Source organism: Hyla sarda, chromosome 1 (genome assembly GCF_029499605.1).
Source record: "Hyla sarda isolate aHylSar1 chromosome 1, aHylSar1.hap1, whole genome shotgun sequence".
Taxonomy (NCBI): Eukaryota; Metazoa; Chordata; class Amphibia; order Anura; family Hylidae; genus Hyla; species Hyla sarda.
In genome coordinates this window covers 110,269,631-110,293,621 of record NC_079189.1, presented here as the reverse complement: position 1 = coordinate 110,293,621, position 23,991 = coordinate 110,269,631, and the positions used below count along the sequence as shown (strand labels likewise).

The 23,991-nt window shown below is 41.5% G+C and overlaps 1 protein-coding gene across 4 annotated transcripts in view; it reads left to right on the top strand.

The window, feature by feature from the left end:
• The window catches only part of STOX2 (storkhead box 2), a 259,571-nt gene that overhangs the window by 106,533 nt on the left and 129,047 nt on the right, over nt 1-23,991 (top strand). Inside the window, exon 1 of one of the 4 annotated variants that reach the window (XM_056560158.1) lies at nt 16,418-17,921. The exons of the other annotated variants lie outside the window; for them this stretch is intronic. Coding sequence (XP_056416133.1) covers nt 17,756-17,921 — 166 coding nt within the window. The 5' untranslated portion in view covers nt 16,418-17,755. Of the gene's footprint in view, nt 1-16,417; nt 17,922-23,991 lie in introns of those variants that run through there. 4 annotated transcript variants of the gene reach the window in all.

The window sequence follows — 23,991 nt, the reverse complement described above, 5'->3', positions numbered from 1 at the left end:
TTTTGGAAAAAATCATAACTACATGCACGAAAATTTCTACATTTAAAATGATCCTCTTCTGACCCCTATAACTTTTTTATTTTCTGCGTACAGGTTAGTATGAGGGCTCCTTTTTTGCGCCGTGATCTGGAGTTTTAATCAGTACCATTTTTGTTTTGACCGGACTTCTTGAACGCTTTTTATTGTATAAAAAGTGACAAAAAAGACGCTATTTTGGACTTTGGAATTTTTTTGCGCGTATGCCATTGACCATGAGGTTTAATTAACAATATATTTTTATAGTTTGGACATTTACGCACGTGGCAATACCACATATGTTTATGTTTATTATGTTTTATATATTTTTTATATGGAATTTGGGAAAAGGGTGGTGATTTAAAGTTTTAATAAGGAAGGGGTTAATGTGTGTGTTTTTAATCTTCTTAGGGGACTTTTAGGAGGAATCATTGATCTGAGTGCTCTGCGCTTGATTGATAAAGCCTGGTCCTGCCAGGCCTTATCATTCTGAGCGCCGGAGCCGACACAGGACATGAGGTAAGACCTCAGGCTACCTCAGCGATCGCGCTGCTGGGGGATCCACACCACTGTAACACCAGGGATGGAATAAAGGCAACTTTAGACGCCGCTGTCATCTTTGACAGCGGCAAACTAAATTGTTAATAGCCGGCCGCGGCGATCACCGCATGTCTGCTATTAACGCTGGCCCTCAGCTACAAGAATCAGCTGGGGGCCAACCGGTATCACGCGGGCTCGAGTCGGGAGCCCTCGGGAGTATACACGTCCATGGTCGTTAAGGGGTGTACCCCAAGGTTCAGTACTGCGCCAGCTCTTGTTTAATTTATTTGTTAATGATATAGAGGATGGGATTAACAACTCTGTTTCTATATTTGCAGATGACACCAAGCTTTGTAGCACTGTACAGTCTACAGAGGATGAGCGTAAATTACAAGATTACTTGGATAGACTAAGTGTCTGTCTGGGCAAACACTTGGCAAATGAGGTTCAATGTGGATAAATGTAAATTTAGGCATCTGGGTACTAAAAAGCTGCATGCATCCTATGTCTTAGGGGGGTTAAACTGGGAGAGTCACTGGTAGAGAAGAATCTGGGTGTACTAGTATATCATAGACTACAGAATAACATGCAGTGTCAGGAAGCCGCTTCTAAAGCCAGCAGGATATTGTCCTGTATCAAGAGGCATGGACTCGAGGGACAGGGACATAATACTACCCCTTTATAAAGCATTGGTACGGCCTCACCTGGAATATAGTCTTCAGTTTTGGTCACCAGTTCATAAAAGGGACCTTGTGGAGCTTGAGAAGGTGCAGAGACGCGCAACTAAACTAATATGGGGCATGGAACATCTTAGCTATGAGGAAAGTTTAAAAGAATTACATTTGTTTAGTCTTGAGACGTTTAAGGTGGGATATGATCAACGTATATAAGTATGTAAATGGCCCATACAAAAAATATGGGGAAAAACTTCCAGGTTAAACACCACCAAGGACAAAGAGGCACTCCCTCCATCTGGAGAAGAAAAGGTTTGGTCTCAAGAGCGACACGCCTTCTTTACCATAAGAACTGTGAATTTATGGAACAGTCTACCTCAGGAACTGATCACAGCAGAAACTGTTAAAAGCTTTAAAACGGGGTTAGATACATTGCTAGAACGAAATAACATTAATGCTTATGCAGAAATATAATATCCCTTACCCTTTATCCCTCCATACCCCTTCCCTTCAATTCCTTGGTTGAACTTCATGGACATAAGTCTATTTTCAACCATACTAACTTTGTAACTATGTAATCTCTGTGCGGACATTCCGCAAATTGCGGGGTGGCGGCATAATATTCCAGTGCATGGACCGCACAGGAATGCGCCATCTCATAAACGGCTATGCATTATGTGTGGACTCCGCACAAATAATTCTTTGTGCAGACATGGAAAATGGAATCTCCATGCTGGAAGCATCTGGCACCAAAATTCCGCCATGTGCACAGTGCAGCAGAATCCCGTTGAATTCAATGGGACTCTGCTGCTGCGGAATCTCTGTTACTGATTCCAATGTGGAATCCGGCACGGAAATTCTGGCATGTGAACATGGCCTGAGGTAATACACTAGCTCATAAAGCCTCAATTAAATTCAACTTAATGGAATTGGAAAGTCAGCATGCCATATTTAAATTTTTTGTAGCTTTTTCCCCCAATTGACAAACAGGGAAAGGTGCATGTAAAAACCTCATGTCGAGTTACAAGTATTTACGTCCAGTTCTTTAAATTGCACCTGTTGCTTAAAATACCTTTGTCGTAAAGACATGTCAAAAGTTTTGATTGGTTGAGGTCTGAGTATTCAGACTCCGACCAATTGTTAGAACAAGCGGTGAGAAAAGTACAGCAGAGAGAGACAATCCTATAAACCTACATTGTAAGTTTGTCTCGCTTAAAGGGAACTTGTCATGAGATTTTACCATGTATAATGCATGGTAATGTGTTAGATATGGTAAAATCTTCTTCCTAACCATCCCTGGGAGATGTTCCTGCCTACAGGGATGGTGAAAATATGAAGTTAGAGAGTGTTTGCCACTTGCCCTGTAAGTAGTCCCCTGACCGGGAAGATATACTCTCCTAGTCCCGCTGGCTGTAATCAAGCCCCTTCCCTGTGGTTGACAGCTCTCCTCACCACTCTACTCTGTAAGCAGATGTAGCAGAGCGATGACACGGGCCATGCCCGGGTTGTCAATTACGCTGAGGGGTTCTGCTTACAGCTGGAGAAGATGGGACTAGGTAAGTATAGCTCCCCAGGGGACTACTTTATATTGTCACGAATTATATGACAGGTTCCCTTTTAACACGCCCTTCTCAGCTACTTCTAGGTATCAGTTGCAAAACTTTTAACATGTCTCTACAACATATCAAAAAATGATTTAAAGTGACAGTGACCGATTAATGCTCTTATTAGTAGAATGGATTTATTTCCAGGTTTTCAGCTTTTGTTGTTAGGTTAGTCAATGTGGTTATGTATAAACCCCATATTTTTTTAATTCTGCTGCCCCAAATAAATCTTTCGGTGGATGCCTTACCTACATACATAAGCACACAGCACATATCTATAACCAGCATCAGTTGAAGCTTCTTTGCTGCCAGATTGTGGAGGAAAGCTGTAATAGGACAGCGTGGTTTGCACAGAACCAAGGGAGAACTTTATGGACTGCTCATAAAGAAGTATTATGCTAATGTCATACTACCTATCTGCGAATGACCTCACTACAGTGACATCACCATGTATACAATGTCTATAAAACTGAAGCAGTTAGCACCTCATTAGCATATACCAAAAATAGAAGATTAGGGCCGAACGGCGTGGCGGATCCGGGCATGATAAGCATCAAACTGATCAGCGTCCCCCGCACTACCAGCCAGTACTGCTGGTTAGTGTGGGGGGAGAAAGCTGACAGTTTTCCTTTAATATGGGCACAGTAGCAGTGGGAAAAATTCGGAAAAGAAAACTTGAGAATTGAGTAATGCCAGGGTAAAAGGAAGCAGTGGAAGAAGAAACATTATTATAAACACAAGGGTATAAAGTATTCACCTAGCGGAATTCACAGTTCACAAGTACTTTCTTATTTCTTTTTCTTTCGAACTGGTGACAGCATGTTAATATTTGTCCACAACCTGAATGTCTTCTTGGATAACAGTTATTTCTTTCTTTTTGACGTTATCTGTGCTATTGTATAAGTATTCAAAGTGTACAGACAAGTTAATATAGCAGAGTGTTGCATGTTCAGTGCTGTGGAAACAGTATACAGTTTTCATAATAGAAGTCAATCGCATATGGATCTAAATATACAGTTGTGCACAATATATGTTTGGATTTATTTATTTATGCATGGGGGCTCACTGGGGTTCTTAGGGACCATTTAACATGGGCCGACATTAAACCCTTAAGAACTCAGCCCAGTTGTCAGTTGTAATGCCATCACTCAATTTACCATAAAATGTATGGCGCAACCAAAAAAATACTATTTGTGTGGGGAAATTGAAAAGAAAACATAAATTTTGCAAATTTTGGAAGGTTTCATTTTCACGCCGTACAATTTACAGTAAAATAACGTGTTCTTTATTCTTTGGGTCAATACGATTAAAATGATACCCATGATAACATACTTTTCTATTACTGTTGCGCTTAAAAAAAATCGCAAACTGTTTAACCAAATGAATTTATTTATATATATATACACATACACATATATATATAAAATAAAAAATCCTGGTTAACTCCTTTTAATCGCAATTTACAGAACCTTTTTAATTAGGCTGTGTTCACACGATCAGGTTTTTAATTTGAGTACTCTGCTGCTCAGCGTTTGGAACGTCATGAGGGGGCGGGGCTATGACGTCACCAGCTCCCGATGCCGGCTCCAGCGTTTGGAACGGAGTACCCCTTTAAATGCAAAGACAGGTCTGGATTTGAAAACAGAAGAAACCTCGGTTTTCCCTTCATACAGGTCTTCCAATCTGAACGTGTGAACATGCCCTTACAAGGCTCAATCCATCTTGCGGCCCATTAAACTTATTGTTATCAGCCACACATCTTCTGTTTAGACAGGGTGCTATATAGCTGCTAATAATGATTCAATCAGCCAATGAACAGGCATTTCCTGATCAGCTGATCACTGGCCTTTTTAAATGTGACAATGATCAGAGCATTCCTAGAAAACTCATTTGTCTGACAATTGTCCCATATAAAAAGGCCTTTAGACACATTAACCAGTCAGAATGTTTGAGTCTGAAAAGTGTTTAGTTGGATTTGAACCTTGGACTCCAGTTCTTACCACTGAGCCACCATGCTATGCAAACTGTATTGTAGACTAAATACTGGTGCAAATATCATTTGTCACAAAATTACTCTTATGGTGGGCATAAACATTAGATAGAAGTAGGCTGATTGTTGAATACCTGTTGCACAAACATTTGTCTGATGACTGATCAATTTCCAGACACAGCCAAATATGTTTTAGTCCATATTGGCCATTACGGTTGTAAGAGCAATCTTTCTGGGAACATTTTGAGAATATTCTTTCTTGATATATTGTTTGTGAGTGAAAGATTTTTAAAGGGGTTATTCACCATACGGTGATTTTAGTACTTTCCTGCCTGAACTTGGTATTTCCTGTTTGATTTTCTTCTCTAAACTACACATCCCACAGTTCCATGCTTGAAAGTTTGAGATCACTTTCCTTCCTCCCACACATCAGCCACCCCACCCATTGAAACACATAGTTTTCTAACCAGGGGGCCTACAGCTGTTGCAAAATTGAAGCAGAACAGGCTCCCTCTGATCACATGACTAGTGATGTCAGGTCTCGACGCACTGCAACCTGGGAAATCCCGAGACATGAGTAATTTTGTATGCTGTTAAAAATAGATATTGGGGCAATAATCACAGAAGAATTGTGATGCCACCGTCACACACACAGGTACAGATACTATATTAAGAACTACACTAACTTTACAGCCCCTGTAACATAGTCAAATAAAAAAAAAAAATTGCACCCATTGTTTTAGTTGAAATCATCTATTAATGTATATGGACACCACTGCTCCATGCAGCATTATTCACTTCATATGTCTTTTAGAAAATACAAAAGCTATCTCACCAAGGCCTAGTCTGCTTTTAAAGGGGTACTCCACTGGAAAATATATATATATTTTTTAATAAACTGGTGCCAGAAAATTTAACAGATTTGTAAATTTACTTCTGTTAAAAAAATCTTAATCCTTCCAGTACTTATCAGTTGCTGTATACTACAGAGGAAGTTCTTTTATTTTTGAATTTTTTTTTTTGCCTGACCACAGTGCTCTCTGCTGACACCTCTGTCCATTTAAGGAACTGTCCAGAGTAGGAGCAAATCCCCATAGAAAACCTATTCTCCTCTGGACAGTTTCTAAAATGGACAGAGGTTTCAGCAGAGAGCACTGTGGTTGTAATGGAAAGGAAATTCAAAAATTAAAGAACTTCCTGTGGATTATACAGCAGCTAAGTACTGGAAGGGTTAAGATTTTTTTAATAGAAGTAATTTACAAATCTAAAGAAAAAAAGAAATGTACAAGTGCAGCTCACAATTAATAACCAACACGATCCGAGGTCAAACAACTATACCTCAGTTGCAAAAAGTGGGGGAAAATATAGAAAATTTGCCCGGACCTTCCTGTAAAGTGTAAATGATTATTGTAGATTCTATTAGTTATCGCTTTTTATATAGAATCTACAATAATCATTTATACTTTCCTGGAAGGTCCGGGCAAATTTTCTATAATTTACAAATCTGTTTAACTTTCTGGCACCATTTTATTTAAAAAAAAAAAAATGTTCCAGTGGAGTACCCCTTTAAGAAACAACCTTCTAAGCATTTAGCACAGACTTCTAGTAATAGTCTCCCACACAAACTGTGTTCACTTCTTTTTTTCAAAAGTCTGCAATGTATCATCTAATGCTGTTATATTAATATATAATATATTATGTTCTTTATTCCCAGTCGTTGGCATGATTTCAGATGATTTTTTTTGTAAGTCAATTAAATGCAAACTGTTCTAAAGTTATTCCAAAGTCTTAGATGAACGTTAGACACAGGGTGGGGTTAGTAGTTATTACCTGTTAATACTGGCAATAAAGCTTTTGATCATTTTGCTTAGTTTACAATTTTACTGTCTTATACAAATGCATTTGTTTTATAAAGAAATATTAACCATATTGATATTTAGAACAGCATAAAGTAGCTATGAAAAATGTTTTCTTGTTTTCATTTTTGTTTTGAATTAACAGACCCAAAGCCTAAGGCTGGATTCACCCATGGTGCTCTGGTTAATATTTTGGGCAGATATTTTTTGAGAACACTTCTGTTTTCGTCTAAAAGTACTTACCAAATGTTGTTCCAAGTAGTACATGTGAACTTGACCTAAAGCTGATTGTGTTCTTTGCACATGTTACATATTGTTGCTTTTTTATTTCAGGATAATAAAGGATATACCAAACTATGCATTCAGGATAGTAAAGGTGCGATGATGTGTTGCTGAAAGAATACTTGTCATTCATAGCGCTGCGGCAGCATATGTACATAGAAGCACTGTGGGGGCCAGATAACGCTATATGTCTGGCCCCCACAGCGCTTCTATAATCATATGCCTCCGCAGCGCTATGAATGAAAAGTATTCTAATAGCAGCGCATCTGGCCGGGAAGCCAGCCAGCCCAATGCGCTGCTGTTAGAATACTTTTCATTCATAGCGCTGCGAAGGCATATGATTATAGAAGCACTGTGGGGGCCAGATATATGAAGATATGTCTGACCCCCGCAGTGCATTTATATACAGGGGGGAATCCTACATATACACATGGGAGGAATAAGGGGATGCACTGAAGTTTAAACGCCCCACCGGGAGCCCTGAATGGCTCTTCCGTACTGGCCATTCAGGGCTCCTGGCAGGGAATTTAAAAATGAAAGTAAAATACATCGTACATCGCAGGGGAGTGGAGCATGCTGCCTGCTCTTCTGTTTAATAACTTCTAATCTCATCAGGTCTCAGAAGTGAGACCCGATGCGATCATTCCCTCAGGCCCTGTACTACAACCCCATCATGGAACAGAGTCTGTTCCATGATGGGGGTTGTAGTACAAACACAGCCAGGGAACTACTACTCCCACCATGGAAACAAGTCTGTTCCATGATGGGAGTAGTAGTAGTCCCAGCTGTGGAAGTCTGTAGGCAGAGGTGTTAAAACAGCCATACATGATGGATGTTATAACGGGTCTTAACGGATGAATATGCCCATTATTTTGACAGACTTCATTCAGCCGTTAGCACCCTTTTTTCAAAATCGGATCGAAATTGTGTCCGATTTTTTATTATTATTGTCTATATAAAGCGTATTGAATCATGTGAAGATGAGATTTCATCAGATTTATCACACACGCATTTTGTTTTTTTTTACACATTCGCAGTAGCCTCAGAATACTTCAAAATTCCTAAAGATTTTTTTGTTAAAATCGGATGAAATTTTCTACCATGCGATTTTTGGTTACGATTTTAAATTGGATGCCAAACAAATATTTAGATTACGATTGCATACGATTTCAGGTAATCCGATTTTACTGTCCGATTTTACTGTCCGTTAATCGTGATGTGAACCAGGCCTAAGTTCAAGATGTAGAGACTATGATAATTTACTCCATTAGGAGGGCCAGCTCTTTGTCTGGTGTACAAAGTTTCCACTCTTTAACTTTTTTCCCATTTTGTTATATTGTGGCCTTGTGCTACACAAAAAAAATGAATTCATTCTGAGAATGTAAAAAACGGAATGTTAGAAGTCTTTGCAAATTTATTGGGAAATTATCAGGGTCATTGTCTTGTTGGAAAGTGAAATTTTGTCCCAGTCTGAGGTCCAGGTATTCAATAAGAATATCTATATACTTTGCTCCATTCAGCTTTTCCTCAATCTGACCAATCAGTCTCCTTCTTCCAGCCAGTGAAAAACACCCAAACAGCATGATTCAGCCACCACCATGCTTCACTGGAGGGATAACAATGGGAAGGTGATGAGCAGTGCCTGGTTTCCTACTGACATGACACATAAGATTGAGGCCAAGAATTTCAATCTTGGTTTCATCAGACTGGAGAATCTTATTTCTAATAGTATGAGCGTCCTTTACGGGCTTTTTTTTTTTACAAACTTTAGGCAGGCTTTCATGCATCTTTTACTGAGAAGAGGTGTTTTTCTGGTCACCGCAATAAAGCCTAGATTTTTTGGAATGCTGCAGTAATGGTTAACTTTCTGGAAGTTTCTCCCATATGCACACAGTATCTTTGGCGCTAGGCTAGAGTGGCCATTGGGTTCTTGGTCACCTCTCTTACCAGGGCCCTTCTTCTTTGATTGCTTTGTTTTAACCCCTTAAGGACTAAGGGTTTTTCCATTTTTAGCACTTTCGTTTTTTCCTCCTTAACTTAAAAAATTCACAATTCTTTCAATTTTGCACCTAAAAATCCATATGATGGCTTTTTTTTATTTTTTATTTTTTGCGCCACCAATTCTACTCCCAAAAATCTACGGCGAAATGGGAAAAAAATAATTGTGCGACAAAATTGAAGAAAAAAAACGCCATTTTGTAATTTTTGGGGGCTTCCATTTATACACAGTAAATGTTTCGGTAAAAATCTTTATTCTGTAGGTCCATACAATTAAAATGATACTCTACTTATATAGGTTGGATTTTGTCGTACTTCTGGAAAAAATCCTAGCTACACGCAGGAAAATTAATCCTTTTAACCCCTTAACGACCACGTCCTGGTTTGGCGGGACTTCCCGCACTAGTACGTACATTATGTCCTGTGTATGACCGCGAGCATCGAAAGGGTGCTCGCGTCATACACGGCAGATACACGGCGGATGTCGGCCATTACGGGCGGGTCCCCGGCTGCTGCTAGCAGCCGGGGACCCGCCCGTAATGGCCGACATCCGCGATCGCGGCATTGCGGCACTTTGATTGGATGATCGGATCGCCCCCAGCCGCAGGGATCCGATCATCCAGCATGACAGCCGGAGGTCCCCTTACCTAGCTCCGGCCGTCTCCCGGGGTCTTCTGCTCTGGTCTGCGATCGAGCAGACCAGAGCAGATCATCACCGATAATACTGAGCAGTGCTGTGTCCTATGCATAGCACTGCACAGTATTAGCAATCAAACGATTGCTATAGATAGATAGTCCCCTATGGGGACATAAAAAGTGTAAAAAAATAAAAAATAAAAAAGTTGAAAAATGTGAAAAAAAAAGTGAAAAATCCCCTCCCTAATAAAAATGAAAATTGTCAGTTTTTCCCATTTTACCCCCAAAAAGCGTAAAAATATTTTTTTACTACACATATTTGGTATCGCCGCGTGTGTAAATGTCTGAACTATCAAAATATAATGTTAATGATCCCGTACGGTGAATGGCGTAAACGTAAAAGATTAAAAAAGTCCAAAAATGCTGCTTTTTTGTCACATTTTATTAAAAAAATTTTTTTTATAGAAAATGATCTAAAAGTTTTATATATGCAACTGTGCTATCGAAAAAAAGTACAGATGACTGCGCAAAAAATGAGCCCTCATACCGCCCTATATAAGGAAAAATGAAAAAGTTATAGGTGGTCAAAATAGGGCGATTTTAGATTACTGATTTTTGTACAAAAAGTTTTAGATTTTTTTTTAAGCGGTACAAAAATATAAAAGTATCTAGTCATGGGTATCATTTTAATCTTATTGACCCACAGAATAAAGAACATATGTCATTTTTACCGTAAAGTGTACAGTAAGAAAACAAAACCCTCCAAAATGTGCAAAATTTGGGTTTTCATTAAAATTCCCTCCCTAAAAATTTTTTTTGGTGTGTTCGCCGTACATTTTAGGGTAAAATCAGAGGTTTCATTACAAAGTAAAATTGGTCACACAAAAAACAAGCCCTTACATGGGTCTTTACATGGAAATATAAAGAAGATATGGATTTTAGAAGGCGAGGGGGAAAAAATGAAAATGCAAAAATAAAATTGGCCTGGTCCTTGAGGTGAAAATGGGCTTGATCATTAAGGGGTTAAAATGGTCATCTTCTGACCCCTATTACTTTTTTATTTATCCATGTACGGGGCAGTATGAGGGCTCATTTTTTGCGCCGTGATCTGAAGTTTTTAGCGGTACCATTTTTGTATTGATCGGACTTTTTGATATATTTTTAGAATTCGGACATTTCCGCACGCGGTGATACCACATATGTTTATTTTTATTTACATAGTTTTTTTTTTTTTTAAATGGGAAAAGGGGGGTGATTCAAACTTTTATCTGGGAAGGGGTTAAATGATCTTTAACTTTTTTTTTGTTCACTTTTTTTATTTCTTTTTTTATGTTATAGCCCATATAGGGGGCTATAACACTGCACACACTGATCTTTTACATTGATCATTGTTATCCCATATGATAACATTGATATGTGATTCTGCCACTTGACTGCTCATGCCTGAATCTCAGGCACTGAGCAGTCATTCGTCGATCTGACACCAGGAGGCAGGTAGGGGCAATCCTTGTGTGTTCCAGCTGTTCGGGACGCCGCAATTTCGCCGCGGCAGTCCTGAACAGCCGACTGAGCTAGCCGGGAGTAGTTTACTTTCACTAGACGTGGCGATCAACTTTGAATGCCTCGTCTAAAGGGTTAATAGCACGCGGCACCGCGATCAGTGCTGCGTGCTATTAGCCACGCGTGCTTTATAGAACGGGAGCGGACTCAGGGCGTACAGGTATGCCCTGTGTCCTTAAGTGGTTAATGGGTGGCCAGTTCTTGGAAGGGTCAAGGTTGTTCCAAACTTCTTCCATTTAAGAAGGATGGAGGCCACTGTGCTCTTGGAACTTTCAGTGTAGCAGAATTTTTGTACCCTTCTCCAGATCTGTGCCTTTACACAATCTTGTTCTAGAATTGCTTCATCGGTAATAGAAGTATTTTCTAAAACTGATATTTTGGGACTCGTAAGGCTGCGTGAACTATCGCTGGCTCATCTGTGCAGCCCTTTCTTCCATTATTTGTAGGCCGCACATCCTCTATTACATGGTGTGTGGATGAACAAGGATTTATAAACATCTAACTTATAGATTGCCCTTAGGCAACCCAAAAATACCCTGGTTTCCCATACACCCTAATAAAAGTGCAATCTTTATTTTTATATTTATATACGCACAAAAGAAGGTTTAAAACTTATCATGCTATACTGTCCTGATTTGAAAACGGTTACACTGACCTATCGGTCTAATGATAAATGCACATCAGATGTCCGCGGTGCCTGCAGTAACACCTGCGCTCATGCGATTTACAGGACAAGGCATATGTATTCAAATGTAAACGGCCCCCCTCAAAAACAATAAATAAATAAATTACATTTTAATACATATGCCTTGTCCTGTAAATCGCATCAGCGCAGGTGTTACTGCAGGCACCGCGGACATCTGATGTGCATATATCATTAGACCGATAGGTCAGTGTAACTGTTTTCAAATCGGGACAGTATAGCATATGATAAGTTTTAAACCTTCTTTTGTGCGTATATAAATCTATATATATAAAACTCAACGTGTGTGTGTGTGTATATGTATATTCCACAAAAACTTCCACATGGCTAAAGATATTAACATGACACTTGGCACACATGTTACTTATATGTTAACAATAAACATAGGATAGGTAATTTAACCCTTACTCACCCCCATTTGCCAGGGGCAGGGTTCATGTTTAAAGTCCCATACAAGTCTATGGGAAATACATGTTACTGCATAACTTCCAAACGGCTGGAGATATTTCGATAATACTTGGTCACATGTTATTTATATGTCCACTTAAAATATAGGATAGTTAATTTAACCCTTAACTACGCCCATTTGTGAGGGTCGGGGTTTTTGTTTAAAGTCCCATGCAAATCAATGGGAAATGTATGTTCCTACACAACTTCTGTACGGCTGGAGATATTTCAATAACTGGTACACATATTACGGGACGGGACGGGACGGGAGGACGGGACGGGAGGACGGGACGGGACGGGACGGGACGGGACGGGAGGACGGGACGGGAGGACGGGACGGGAGGACGGGACGGGAGGACGGGACGGGACGGGAGGTCGGGACGGGACGGGAGGTCGGGACGGGACGGGAGGTCGGGACGGGACAGGAGGTCGGGACGGGACGGGAGGTCGGGACGGGACGGGAGGTCGGGAGGACGGGACGGGACGGGAGGACGGGACGGGACGGGGGGACGGGACGGGAGGACGGGAGGACGGGACGGGACGGGAGGACTGGATAGGAGGTCGGGACGGGACGGGAGGACTGGATAGGAGGTCGGGACGGGACGGGAGGACTGGATAGGAGGTCGGGACGGGACGGGAGGACTGGATAGGAGGTCGGGACGGGACGGGACGGGAGGACTGGATAGGAGGTCGGGACGGGACGGGAGGACTGGATAGGAGGTCGGGACGGGACGGGAGGACTGGATAGGAGGTCGGGACGGGACGGGAGGACTGGATAGGAGGTCGGGACGGGACGGGAGGACTGGATAGGAGGTCGGGACGGGACGGGAGGACTGGATAGGAGGTCGGGACGGGACGGGAGGACTGGATAGGAGGTCGGGACGGGACGGGAGGACTGGATAGGAGGTCAGGGCATGGGGTTGGGATATGACAACAATATATGGGGATGGGATTTGAAGTCAAAAGCTTCCTCCTTTGTTGATTTTCCTCCCCAACAAGGATGAGGAACGAAAAACCGAGCAATGCCGGATACTCAGCTAGTATAAAAATAAAGATTGCACTTTTATTAGGGTGTATGGGAAACAAGGGTATTTTTGGGTTGCCTACGGGCAATCTATAAATTAGTGGTTTAATAATCCACCCTCTAAACACCTGTCTCTAATAGGGTATAGGATTTGCAAACATGCTTGAAAAATGCGATCAGCCAATGAATTTTCTAGTTGCTTGTACTTTGGCTGCTCACTGTCCCTTTTACAGTGGGGGATATCAGCCTGTTTGGCAAATAATTGCCCCGTGTAATAATAAGCACTATCTCTTAGATTTACCAGCAGAACATTTTGGAATACAATACAGTTGTTTTCCTGTTCTAACTCATACTATATATTTTATGTGACCCTTCTATTGCCTTTTATAGCATTAGTAAGTTGTCACATTAATGTAACAGGATGATTATTTATGTTGCAGTTATCCTATCTATTACAGCTCTATTCTTGGGCTTATACAATTAATAAAAAAGCAGGTGTCCGATTCAGATAACATCTTATAAAGCTCATAGTGTAAATCCAGTAGAGAGGGTTCTTTATCGGGGGCACCATAAATCATCTCTGCTACCAAAATGTTATGTGGGAATAGAGGATATTTCTCAGATTTCTATGTAAATTTAATTTTGACTAGTAATTTTTCATAGTTGACACTTCGGGTGCATACCTCTATGTTTTTTGTTCAAGTGCTCACATGAGCTACATGCCTAAGGGGTGGTGAAATTCCATAGTGTCTTGACAGATATGGCACTGCGTATACTGGAACATCTTGTATTATGATGGTATGGACTGTAAGACTTTCTCTCCTGAACTTCTACACTTGCACGTGTGTGCACTTTCTTTTTTATTAAAATGTTTTGCTTTCTCTTGCTGCAGGGGACTATTCACAAAAATAAAAAATAAAAAAAGCCATTTGGAAGGAAAAAAAATTTAGATTAAAAAAATACAATAAATAAATTATTTATATAAAGCCTGACTGCTGCATTTAGGATGGACTAGAAAGGGGAGAGTTTAGAGTAGGGAGTTGCAGTAGACAAGATGTGAATAAATAAGTGCAACAAAAGTTTTACTGGTTTCAACAGTAAGAAAAAGTTAGATTGTGGAGATGTTTTTGAGGTGTAAGTGACATGAATGTGAAAGTGACTGAATATAGGAAGTGAAAGAGATTTTCATCTAGCATAACTCCTAGACAGCGAGCATACTGCCCGGGAGTTATGGCAGTACCACACACGGAGATAAAAATGTCAGCTTCAGGTAGATTAGTTAATGGAGGAAACGCCAAACTTCAGTTTTAGAAAGATTTCATTTCAGATATAGGAAGGACTTGATGTTAGCAAGCACAGCGACAGTCACTGGTGTTTTGTAAGAATGCAGGGGTGATGTCACAAGAAAAGGTATATAGCTCACAAGAAGAGTGTCATCAGCATAGAGCCGGAATTGTAAACCGTATCGGTTGACAGTTCGTCCAATGGAGCTGTGTAGAGAATAATGGTAAGGGCCCAGGACTGATCCCAGAGGAACCCCAATAATAAAAGGAAAAGGGGAAGAAGTAGAGCCAGCAAATGATTCCAAATGGGCTTATAAATGTGATGGCCACATATGTGACCTGTGCAATCAAAGCCATTACATATATTGTGAAGAGAGTATGATGTAGAATAGAATTAAAGAATGCGGTAGATTGGTAGAAGTTTGTTTTAGCAATCAAAACTGTGAAGTTATTATTGCCTTTGACTGTGTAAAAGCATTCAATTGTACAAGTACAGCATGAGAGAATCCTTGGAGACATGAGTGGGAGATTTTGATGAAGAATTACAGCCATGGGTCAATAGCAGAATGGTGGACATGGGTGGGTGGTAGACAGAGATGATAGATAAGGTGTAGGAGGCTACAGAATTGTGGATACCTGTGTGGGAGAACCTTAACTTTAAAATATATTCTGGATTGAATTGAGAGGCAGTACAAGTGACAGTATTGACTAAAACAGTAATCCAGCAGCTGTATTCATAGGGGCATGAATTCATGTTATGTAATGTTATATAGTATATGATAAGTGTCTATCTAATCTATAATTGTATGTGTTTGCTAAGCCCCTGGATTGTAAAGTGCTACTTAATATGTTTATGTTATATAAATAATAATAATTTAGTTGTATAAAATATCTCCTAACTATATTGAAAAGACACATGTAAAAGTCAGCTCAGCGTTCCTTCCACGTGTGCTGCAATGATCCACACTCCACTAGTTAAAACCAGACAGCATGACCGCAAAAGAGGTTCCTGTACATGGCCAACTCATGGCTATAGTAAAAATGGAAACAATCTAGTTACGTTATTGTTACTTATGTCACGAAAACTAATTTCCAGTGTAGCATGCCTACATGTAAGTCTGGTGCAGTTTCTTAAGCAGCAGGTTGCCAAAACTTTCTACATTTTATAGCGTATATGGCTGACCTAAGAAATGATTGTCAATTCATGCAGTGTTTTTTTTTTATTTGTCATAAAAGTCATCATATATCCAAAGGTAATTGACAAATGCAATATTCTAAGAGTTCTATAGAATGTTCTGCAATATATACATACCACAGTTCCTCTAAGAAAACAATGTTAAGTGCATCCTTGGGTAGGAAGTGTAACGTCAAATGAGCTAATGTGAGCCATTCTTATAAGTAGGTAAGGTATCAGTGAAGTGAATGGTGCAAACATAGATAGTAGTGTGATAGTGTGACATCTATTGACCACTATCTGTCAGTCATTTAACAGCTGTTCAGTACAATGTGAGCTGAGCCATCAGCCGTGTGTTCCATTGGGTAGTTTAGAAAGGGAACCTAAAGCAGACGGGAGAGGATTCTTCTATAAAACTTTTATTGCATTTGTACAGTACTACAGTGGAATTTGCAGCTGTCACAAGACCTATCTCTGGTTCTGCAGACCTTATCAATAGACAGTGAACTAATACCGACTCACGTTAATATTTATTTATTTTCCTGCTTTTGCCCCTTCTCTCTTTTCAAAACAAACATTTTCTTTCCTCCTTGGAGAGGGCCGGACTATCCTAAAAATACACAGCTTTGTATGTAAATAGACGAGAGCTGATTATAGGCTGGGACTACAGCCAAGGTTTGAGAGAGCCTCAGGGTGTTTTACATTTAAAATGTGATGCCTGACAGGATCAGTGTGTCTGTCTTAACCCTGTAGTGGAATGGTATTGATCTTTCGTTTGGAATGGAGCTGGTGACACAACACATGCAGCATTGTAAAGCTGTGCACTAACATACAACCCGATCCCCCTGGAAAACAAGGAATATGAGGGTATGTTGTGTGACTATGACGCTCCAAGACTGACTGTGCAAGGTGAAAGGGTTAAGACAGCTTCTTGATTAGCATGAGACTGGGTTGGCTGTCTTGCTTCCTGCCCTTCAATAGCTTTTCACTGCATTCAAAGGCACAGAGCCATTCAACAGAGGACAGAGCAAGCTTTGCAGAGCTGGGAATACCTGAAGCAAACTGTTTAGGTCTAATTGTATTGTAGACCCCTAAGCTTGAAGGAGTGGCCTGGTGAGAGCGATAAATAATGGAATATGAACAGTGGCAGGAAAAGGCTACGAGTGGACCAAGAGAAGGGGAGAGACGCTGATCGCCAATCCGAGGATTTCTCTTTTTCATCACTGTGAAAATTGGTACAGGCGCGTGCCTGGGATATGATGCGATGGGGGCTTTTGCACGCCCAGTGTGTAAGGAACAGCTGTGTGGCTGTGAAGAATGAATATTGTCCCTTGATTACTGCAATGCCGATTTAGATTGCCTCATTGATTCGCTTCACGGAGCCTGATAGGTGAAGAGAGGAGGAAAAAAAATCTACTTACGTCGTCATTGCCTCCTCATTTTAATGCCACAACCATTGGGATATTGACGTTGGTGTTTTTTTTTTTTTTTTTACCTGCTCCCTCAAGATCTTAGGTGCAAGATTTCAGGTTGAAATCAAATTCTGTGGGTGTTTTTTCCCAGTATTTGCTGGGTTCTTTTGTGTTGTGCCTCACAGTTGGCTAAGCAGCCCTATGCTGAATCAAGCTATTGTTTGGGATCTCAGAGCTTTCACGCTACAAATCTCTGCTCACTCCCCCTCCCCTTCTTTGGCTGAGAAGCCACATAATGTGCCTTTCCTCCACATGAATCTGGAAGCTATAAGCTGGATTGATTGCAAATGAAGTGTAATGCATTGTGGGACGTGTGTAAAATTGGATCATTCGAGGGAGAAAACGAACGGACCCGCAGCTGGCTTCCTAGAAGAGGTAGCAGCAAAATGTTTGCAGCCCATGCTCAAGCTGTGTGCTTAATGTTTTGATGAAAAAAAGGGAACAGCGGTGAGGCCTGTCTCATGCAGCTGGACAATTAGGCTTCAGGTAGCCTCAGAATGAAGAAGACTCGGAGTACAACCTTACGCCGGGCCTGGCCTAGTGCTGATTTCTCTGACCGGGCCTCAGACCGCATGAGGTCCCGGAGTGAAAAGGACTATCGCCTGCACAAACACTTTCCACCAGCTTTTATTTCCCAGGCATCACGAGGCTATATGACATCAGGTTTGTCCGATTTACTACATTAATCTTGTGCTTTGAATGAAATGAGAGCAATTCGTAGACAAATAATGTGTATTTGTATTCAATTCATACATAAATAATACATCTGAAACCAGGAGAAAGAGCCATTGATTCCATCTATCTGTCTGTCTATTTGGTTGTCATTGTGTATCTATCCAGTCTAGAGCTATATCTATTTACATAAGGATGGGAATTGTGTATATTTAGCTGCTTGTGTCTACATCCACCATTTTGTACATCACTAACATTCAATGTTAGGCCTCTCAATATGGTGTTATTTAGCAAATAATGTATGCAGCACATCTAGATCTCCGGCTGAGCCGCTGAACGGATGACTGCCTTGGTCACATACACCCGGGAGCCCCTCAGTTCACCCTATTTTTATTACATTTCCTTGATGCTTGAAGCTGCTTGTCCAGCACTTTCAATATGGTATAGGGGATGCTGCACGTATTGCCTGGCCATTATTTAGAATGGGTCAGCCTTCCCCATATCTCATGTACTGACACATCAAAATGGACATTTGTTGCAATACAGGTTTTTTGTCTCGTTTGCAGAAATGGTGCAGTCTGAATTAGAAACAATAGCTATAGATGAATCTCCTTTTTCTGTATGGGGTGATACAGCAAGATGTGGTGGATAAATACAGGTTTAATATACAGAGGGGGGACAGGCATGCTTAAGCAATGACCAAAATCTATTTAAAGACTGCTGCGTAATCTCAATGCAAAGCAGCTCTGGGCTGCAGAAAAGGATGGTGCTTCAGCTCCCCACTGCTAGGCTATATTCTGATCAATCTGAGCAGATTCATCTGAAATCTAGGAACACTAAGATAACACATCCTACATCTGAATGAATGAACTAATGGTATGAAATACTTTCGTCTTTACATAGTTAAATATGCTGAACACAAAATCGCACAAAAATTATCAATGGAAATCAAATTTATCAACCCATGGAAGTCTGGATATGGACTCACCCTCAAAATCAAAATGGAAAACCACACTACAGGCTGATCCAACTTTGATGTAATGTCCTTAAAACAAGTCAAAATGAAGCTCAGTAGTGTGTGTGTGGCCTCCACGTGCCCATATGACCTCCCTACATCGCCTGGGCATGCTCCTGATGAGGTGGCGGATGGTCTCCTGAGGGATGTCCTCCCAGACCTGGACTAAAGCATCCACCAACTCCTGGACAGTCGGTGGTGCAACGTGGCATTGGTGGATGGAGCGAGACATGATGTCCCAGATGTGCTCAATCGGATTCAGGTCTGTGCCTTCCTCTTGCAGGAACTGCTGACACAGTCCAGCCACATGAGGTCTAGCATTGTCTTGCATTAGGAGGAACCCAGGGCCAACCGCACCAGCATATGGCCTCTCCTAATGGCAGTCAGGCTACCTCTGGCAAGCAAATGTAGGGCTGTGCAGCCCGCAAAGAAATGCCACCCCACACCATTACTGACCCACCACCAAACCGGTCATGCTGGAGGAGGATGCAGGCAGCAGAACGTTCTCCACGGCGTCTCCACACTCTGTCACGTGCTCCGTATGAACCTGCATTCATCTGTGAAGAGCACAGGGCCCCAGTGGTGAATTTGCCAAACGTCCTGCACGGTGTTGGGCTGTAAGCACAACTCCCACATGTGGACGTCTGGCCCTAATACCACCCTCAAGGAGCCTGTTTCTGACCCTTTGAGTGGAGACATGCACATTTGTGGCCTGCTGGAGGTCATTTTGCAGGGCTCTGGCAGTGCTCCTTCTGCTCCTCCTTGCACAAAGGCAGAGGTAGCATCCTGCTGCTGGGTTGTTGCCCTCCTACGGCCTCCTCCATGTCTCCTGATGTACTGGCCTGTCTCCTGGTAGCGCCTCCATGTTCTGGACACTACGCTGACAGACACAGCAAACCTTCTTGCCACAGCTCGCATTGATGTGCCATTCTGGATGAGCTGCACTACCTGAGCCACTTGTGTGGGTTGTAGACTTGTAGACTCATCTAATGCTACCACTAGAGTGAAAGCGCCGCCAGCATTCAAAAGTGACCAAAACAGCAGCCAGGAAGCATAAGAACTGAGAAGTGGTCTGTGGTTACCACCTACAGAACCACTCCTTTATTGAGGGTGTCTTGTTAATTGCCTATAATTTCCACCTGTTGTCTGTTCCATTTGCACAACAACATGTGAAATTGATTGTCAATCAGTGTTGCTTCCTGAGTGGACAGTGTGATTTCACAGAAGTGTGATTGACTTGGAGTTACATTGTGGTGTTTAAGTGTTCCCTTTACTTTTTTGAGCAGTGTATTTTACCAGGCCTTGACTCAATCCCTAGACACATCTGTATGTTTGACATAGTGAATCCAGTGTCCACACAATACAGCTGATTTGTCTATGCATGTGGTGCATTCATATGTAGCCTGACATGGTGCTATAATAATGTTGGCTATGTCATTCTCAGTTTTTAACAAAACCCACTGTGACAGGTATTTTGCACTAGGGTTAGACTGCTATCTAAGACTGCCCTCCACCATTTCAATGTAAGTCATACATTGCATATCTATTACAAGGAATAATAGAGCTGAGGCTCTGGTAGATGTCTATTTGGTCATTTTTAGCAGATTTCCCCTGCCTATGTACATTTTTACAAGGCCTTGTCTGCAAGGTTTATCTATAGGATAATTCCACTGGTGAAATGAATGATATTATCCGTATACATCATGTAAGGCTTGCTCATTGTCTCATAAGGATATGAATAATGTGGGAACATATTAGGCCTACAGTGCTTCCTGCTGTAAGCGTATCCTCCTCCACTGACATCACAGCTTTCTGTAGTCACCGATGCTACAATGATATGTGTTATGTCCAAAAGATTTATGTATTGATCTCTGATTAACTCGGCATATTAGTACTGTCATGGTACTGTGGCCGGTTTATTTATAGGCATTGCTTTTGCAGTACAATTCTATATTGAAGGGATTAGTGATTTTGATTTTGATTTGCAGCAATCTATGTAGCAGTTTGAGTCACCTGACTGAGGTTTCTGAGGCCTTTCTATGTTTTCTCTAGCCTTCAGTATTACATACACTGGCAGCCATATTTAAATGTATCAGTAGAAAGACACAACTTCATCTCTGAATGACGTCGCTTTCTCTTGACCACTGAAGTGAGCCTGACTCAGCTGTATTGAAAAATGGTGTTTAATTATCGGATTGGCTAAAAAGGGAGGCTAGCATTATGGCTGACATAGCAGGGACCACCGGTTAACTAGCTTCATAGGTATGTTCTTCTTACACATAAATACATGATCAGTTGCCAGTGTATCAATCTCTGATGGGAAATGTTCTACAGTAGAATAGTCCTTGTATATATCTAATTGTTGGTATGTGTGTACATGTAAGCGTATAGGCTTGCTTTATGCTCTTGTGTAGATAGTTGAGTTGTGATAACTCAAGTCTCTCTAAGAGATCATCTGACAGCGTGGGTCATGTCGTGACGTTGAAATGTGAAGCCGTCTTGTGTCCTTTCAATGGATGGTCACGTAGTGATCTGTAAAGAGAGGAAAGAGGTGACCGGAGTAAAGGAACATAGCCATTTGCTCCTTATCTGAAGGGTTTACAATGTTGGGTTATCTTTGTCTGACATCATCCTTCACCCACTATGGGGGATATTTATCAAATGATTTAGACTGGTTCTTCCTGTCTAAATTTGTCGCACAGAAAGTCACAGTCTAAATATGTGCGACTTTTCTGCGACTTTTGCTCTAGAGGATTTTTAGAACATGATGCATTCTAGTCTATTTTAGACAGAAAAATGCATTGGTGCTGAATTTATCAATAGCGACTTTTCAGCGACAAGTCGCATCGGCTGAAAGTATGCCGAAATGTCAGAGCATGCTAGAGCAGGTTTAAATACAGTCTAAGGGTGCGTTCACGCTGCGGAATCTCCGCTCACTGAATTCCGCGAGCGGAGATTCCACCTTGCAGCCAATGCCGAAGGTACTTTGGCGCTAGGGCCGCGGGGCACTGAGCCGTCACCATTGACGGCTATGCGGTGCTTGCAGAATCTGTGCAAAGAATGAACATGTTCTTTCTTTGCACGGAACAATTTCAGCGGTGGAATTGTCTGCCTCGGAAATTCTGCAGTGTGAACGGGTCTCATGGAGACCCATTCACACTAATGTTAAGTTAACACCGCGGAATTCCGTAGTGGGAACGCACCTTTAAGCATAGATCCCGAAGTCTGTGCACAGAATTTATCAACAGCCGTGTGACTTTTGATAAATTAGGCGCACAATAGACCAGCCTAACGCTCTGTAGTTTAGTCTGTATCGATGCAGGACATAGACGGCTTTGATAAATCTCCCCCTTTGAGTAGGAAACATGGGGCAATGCATTCTTACAGACTGTGTGCTTAGATATCATCCTTACATCACTGCACCCTGAGTGAATGTCATCAGGACTGCCATATTTGTTTTATACTCCTCCCCCAAATGCAAATGTATCTGTAGCACTGATCTGATTATTCCATAAGGTTGGGCGATCTTGTGTGTGCACATTACCATTCTGTTCACTCTTATTGGGATTACATTATTTTATGATGGCGTGCATACTAATATTTACCGTTTGCTAAACCTGCTCTTTCTTTTCAAGCACCCTGTGTATATGTATTTTCATACACTCTTAATATACATTTCGGGGGAGATTTATCAAAACTTGTGCAAAGGAAGAGTGGTGCAGTTGCCCATGGCAACCAATCAGATTGCTTCTTTCATTTTTCAAAGGTCTCTTTAAAAATGAAAGAAGCAATCTGATTGGTTGCCATAGGCCACTGCGCCACTCTTCCACTGCACAGGATTTGATAAATCTCCCCCTTCCTGTATATTTTGATTATTGAGGACATAAGCTTAAAATAAAAAGCATCAAAGAAGAGTATACACCATGAGGTTCTGTTGGGAGCATGGACACTTCAGTGATGGACAAGGTGTACACCTGTGGTCTTCAACCTGCGGACCTCCAGATGTTGCAAAACTACAACTCCCAGCATGCCCGGACAGCCAACGGCTGGCCTGGCATGCTGGGAGTTGTAGTTTTGCAACATCTGGAGGTCCGCAGGTTGGAGACCACTGGTATACACAATGCACACTTGACAGCGTCCACAGGTGTTGGGACAATAGGCAGGCAGGGGCTAATTGACTTGTCTCCCGTGGCATAAACTTCTTTGCATCTGTTCTTAGTATAACAAAGTTAGAATTGCAGATTTACAGAAATTCATCTTGGTAATTACTTCTAGGGAAATGCAAGTGCATTTGAAATGGTCAGCTTTGTCATGTAACAATGGGGAATAATCATCTACAGGTGCTAATAAGTTCATTGAGAGCTCAATATGAAAAGAGAATACATTTAGATATTGGGAACCTGCATGATGTCAACTGAGGATGTGTGCTTCAGCAACCTAGGATTCACTGGCCCAAAAATAATAAAAGTTGCCATTCATGGTCTTTTTCAGTCCCCATTCGGCCCAGGTCATTTGGGCAGGTAATGAATCGAGCAGTATATCTGTACAGACACTGATGTTCAAAGACCTCAATATCACTTGTGCAATCCTTTGAATATGATGGGAATTCAATGCTTAGAATAGTTGTTGGAAGAGGTCAAAATAAAGTAAACAGACAAATGAGAATATATAAGCAGGGGCGTACCTAGAGCATTTGGCACCCGGGACGGACCCTTTGTTTGGCCCCCCCCCTTAATTACACCCCACTCCCTCCCCCCCCTTTATTTACACCCTCCTCCCCCCCCCTTAATTACACCCCCTCCCAGGAGCGGACTGGCAACACTCGGGGCCCACGGACCAAAAAAAAGGCAAGGGCCCCTACTAGGCTCTGCAGCTCGTCAATCTTCTGCCATGCCCCTATTCCACCTAAATCCCACACACAATAAACTAAAATTTTAAAGAAACACTTTAACATAGGTAAATTTCCAAGACCAATAAAACTGGTATACAAGGAGTAAATATATACCACCACACAATAACTGGATAATACCGCCATACTGTACTGAA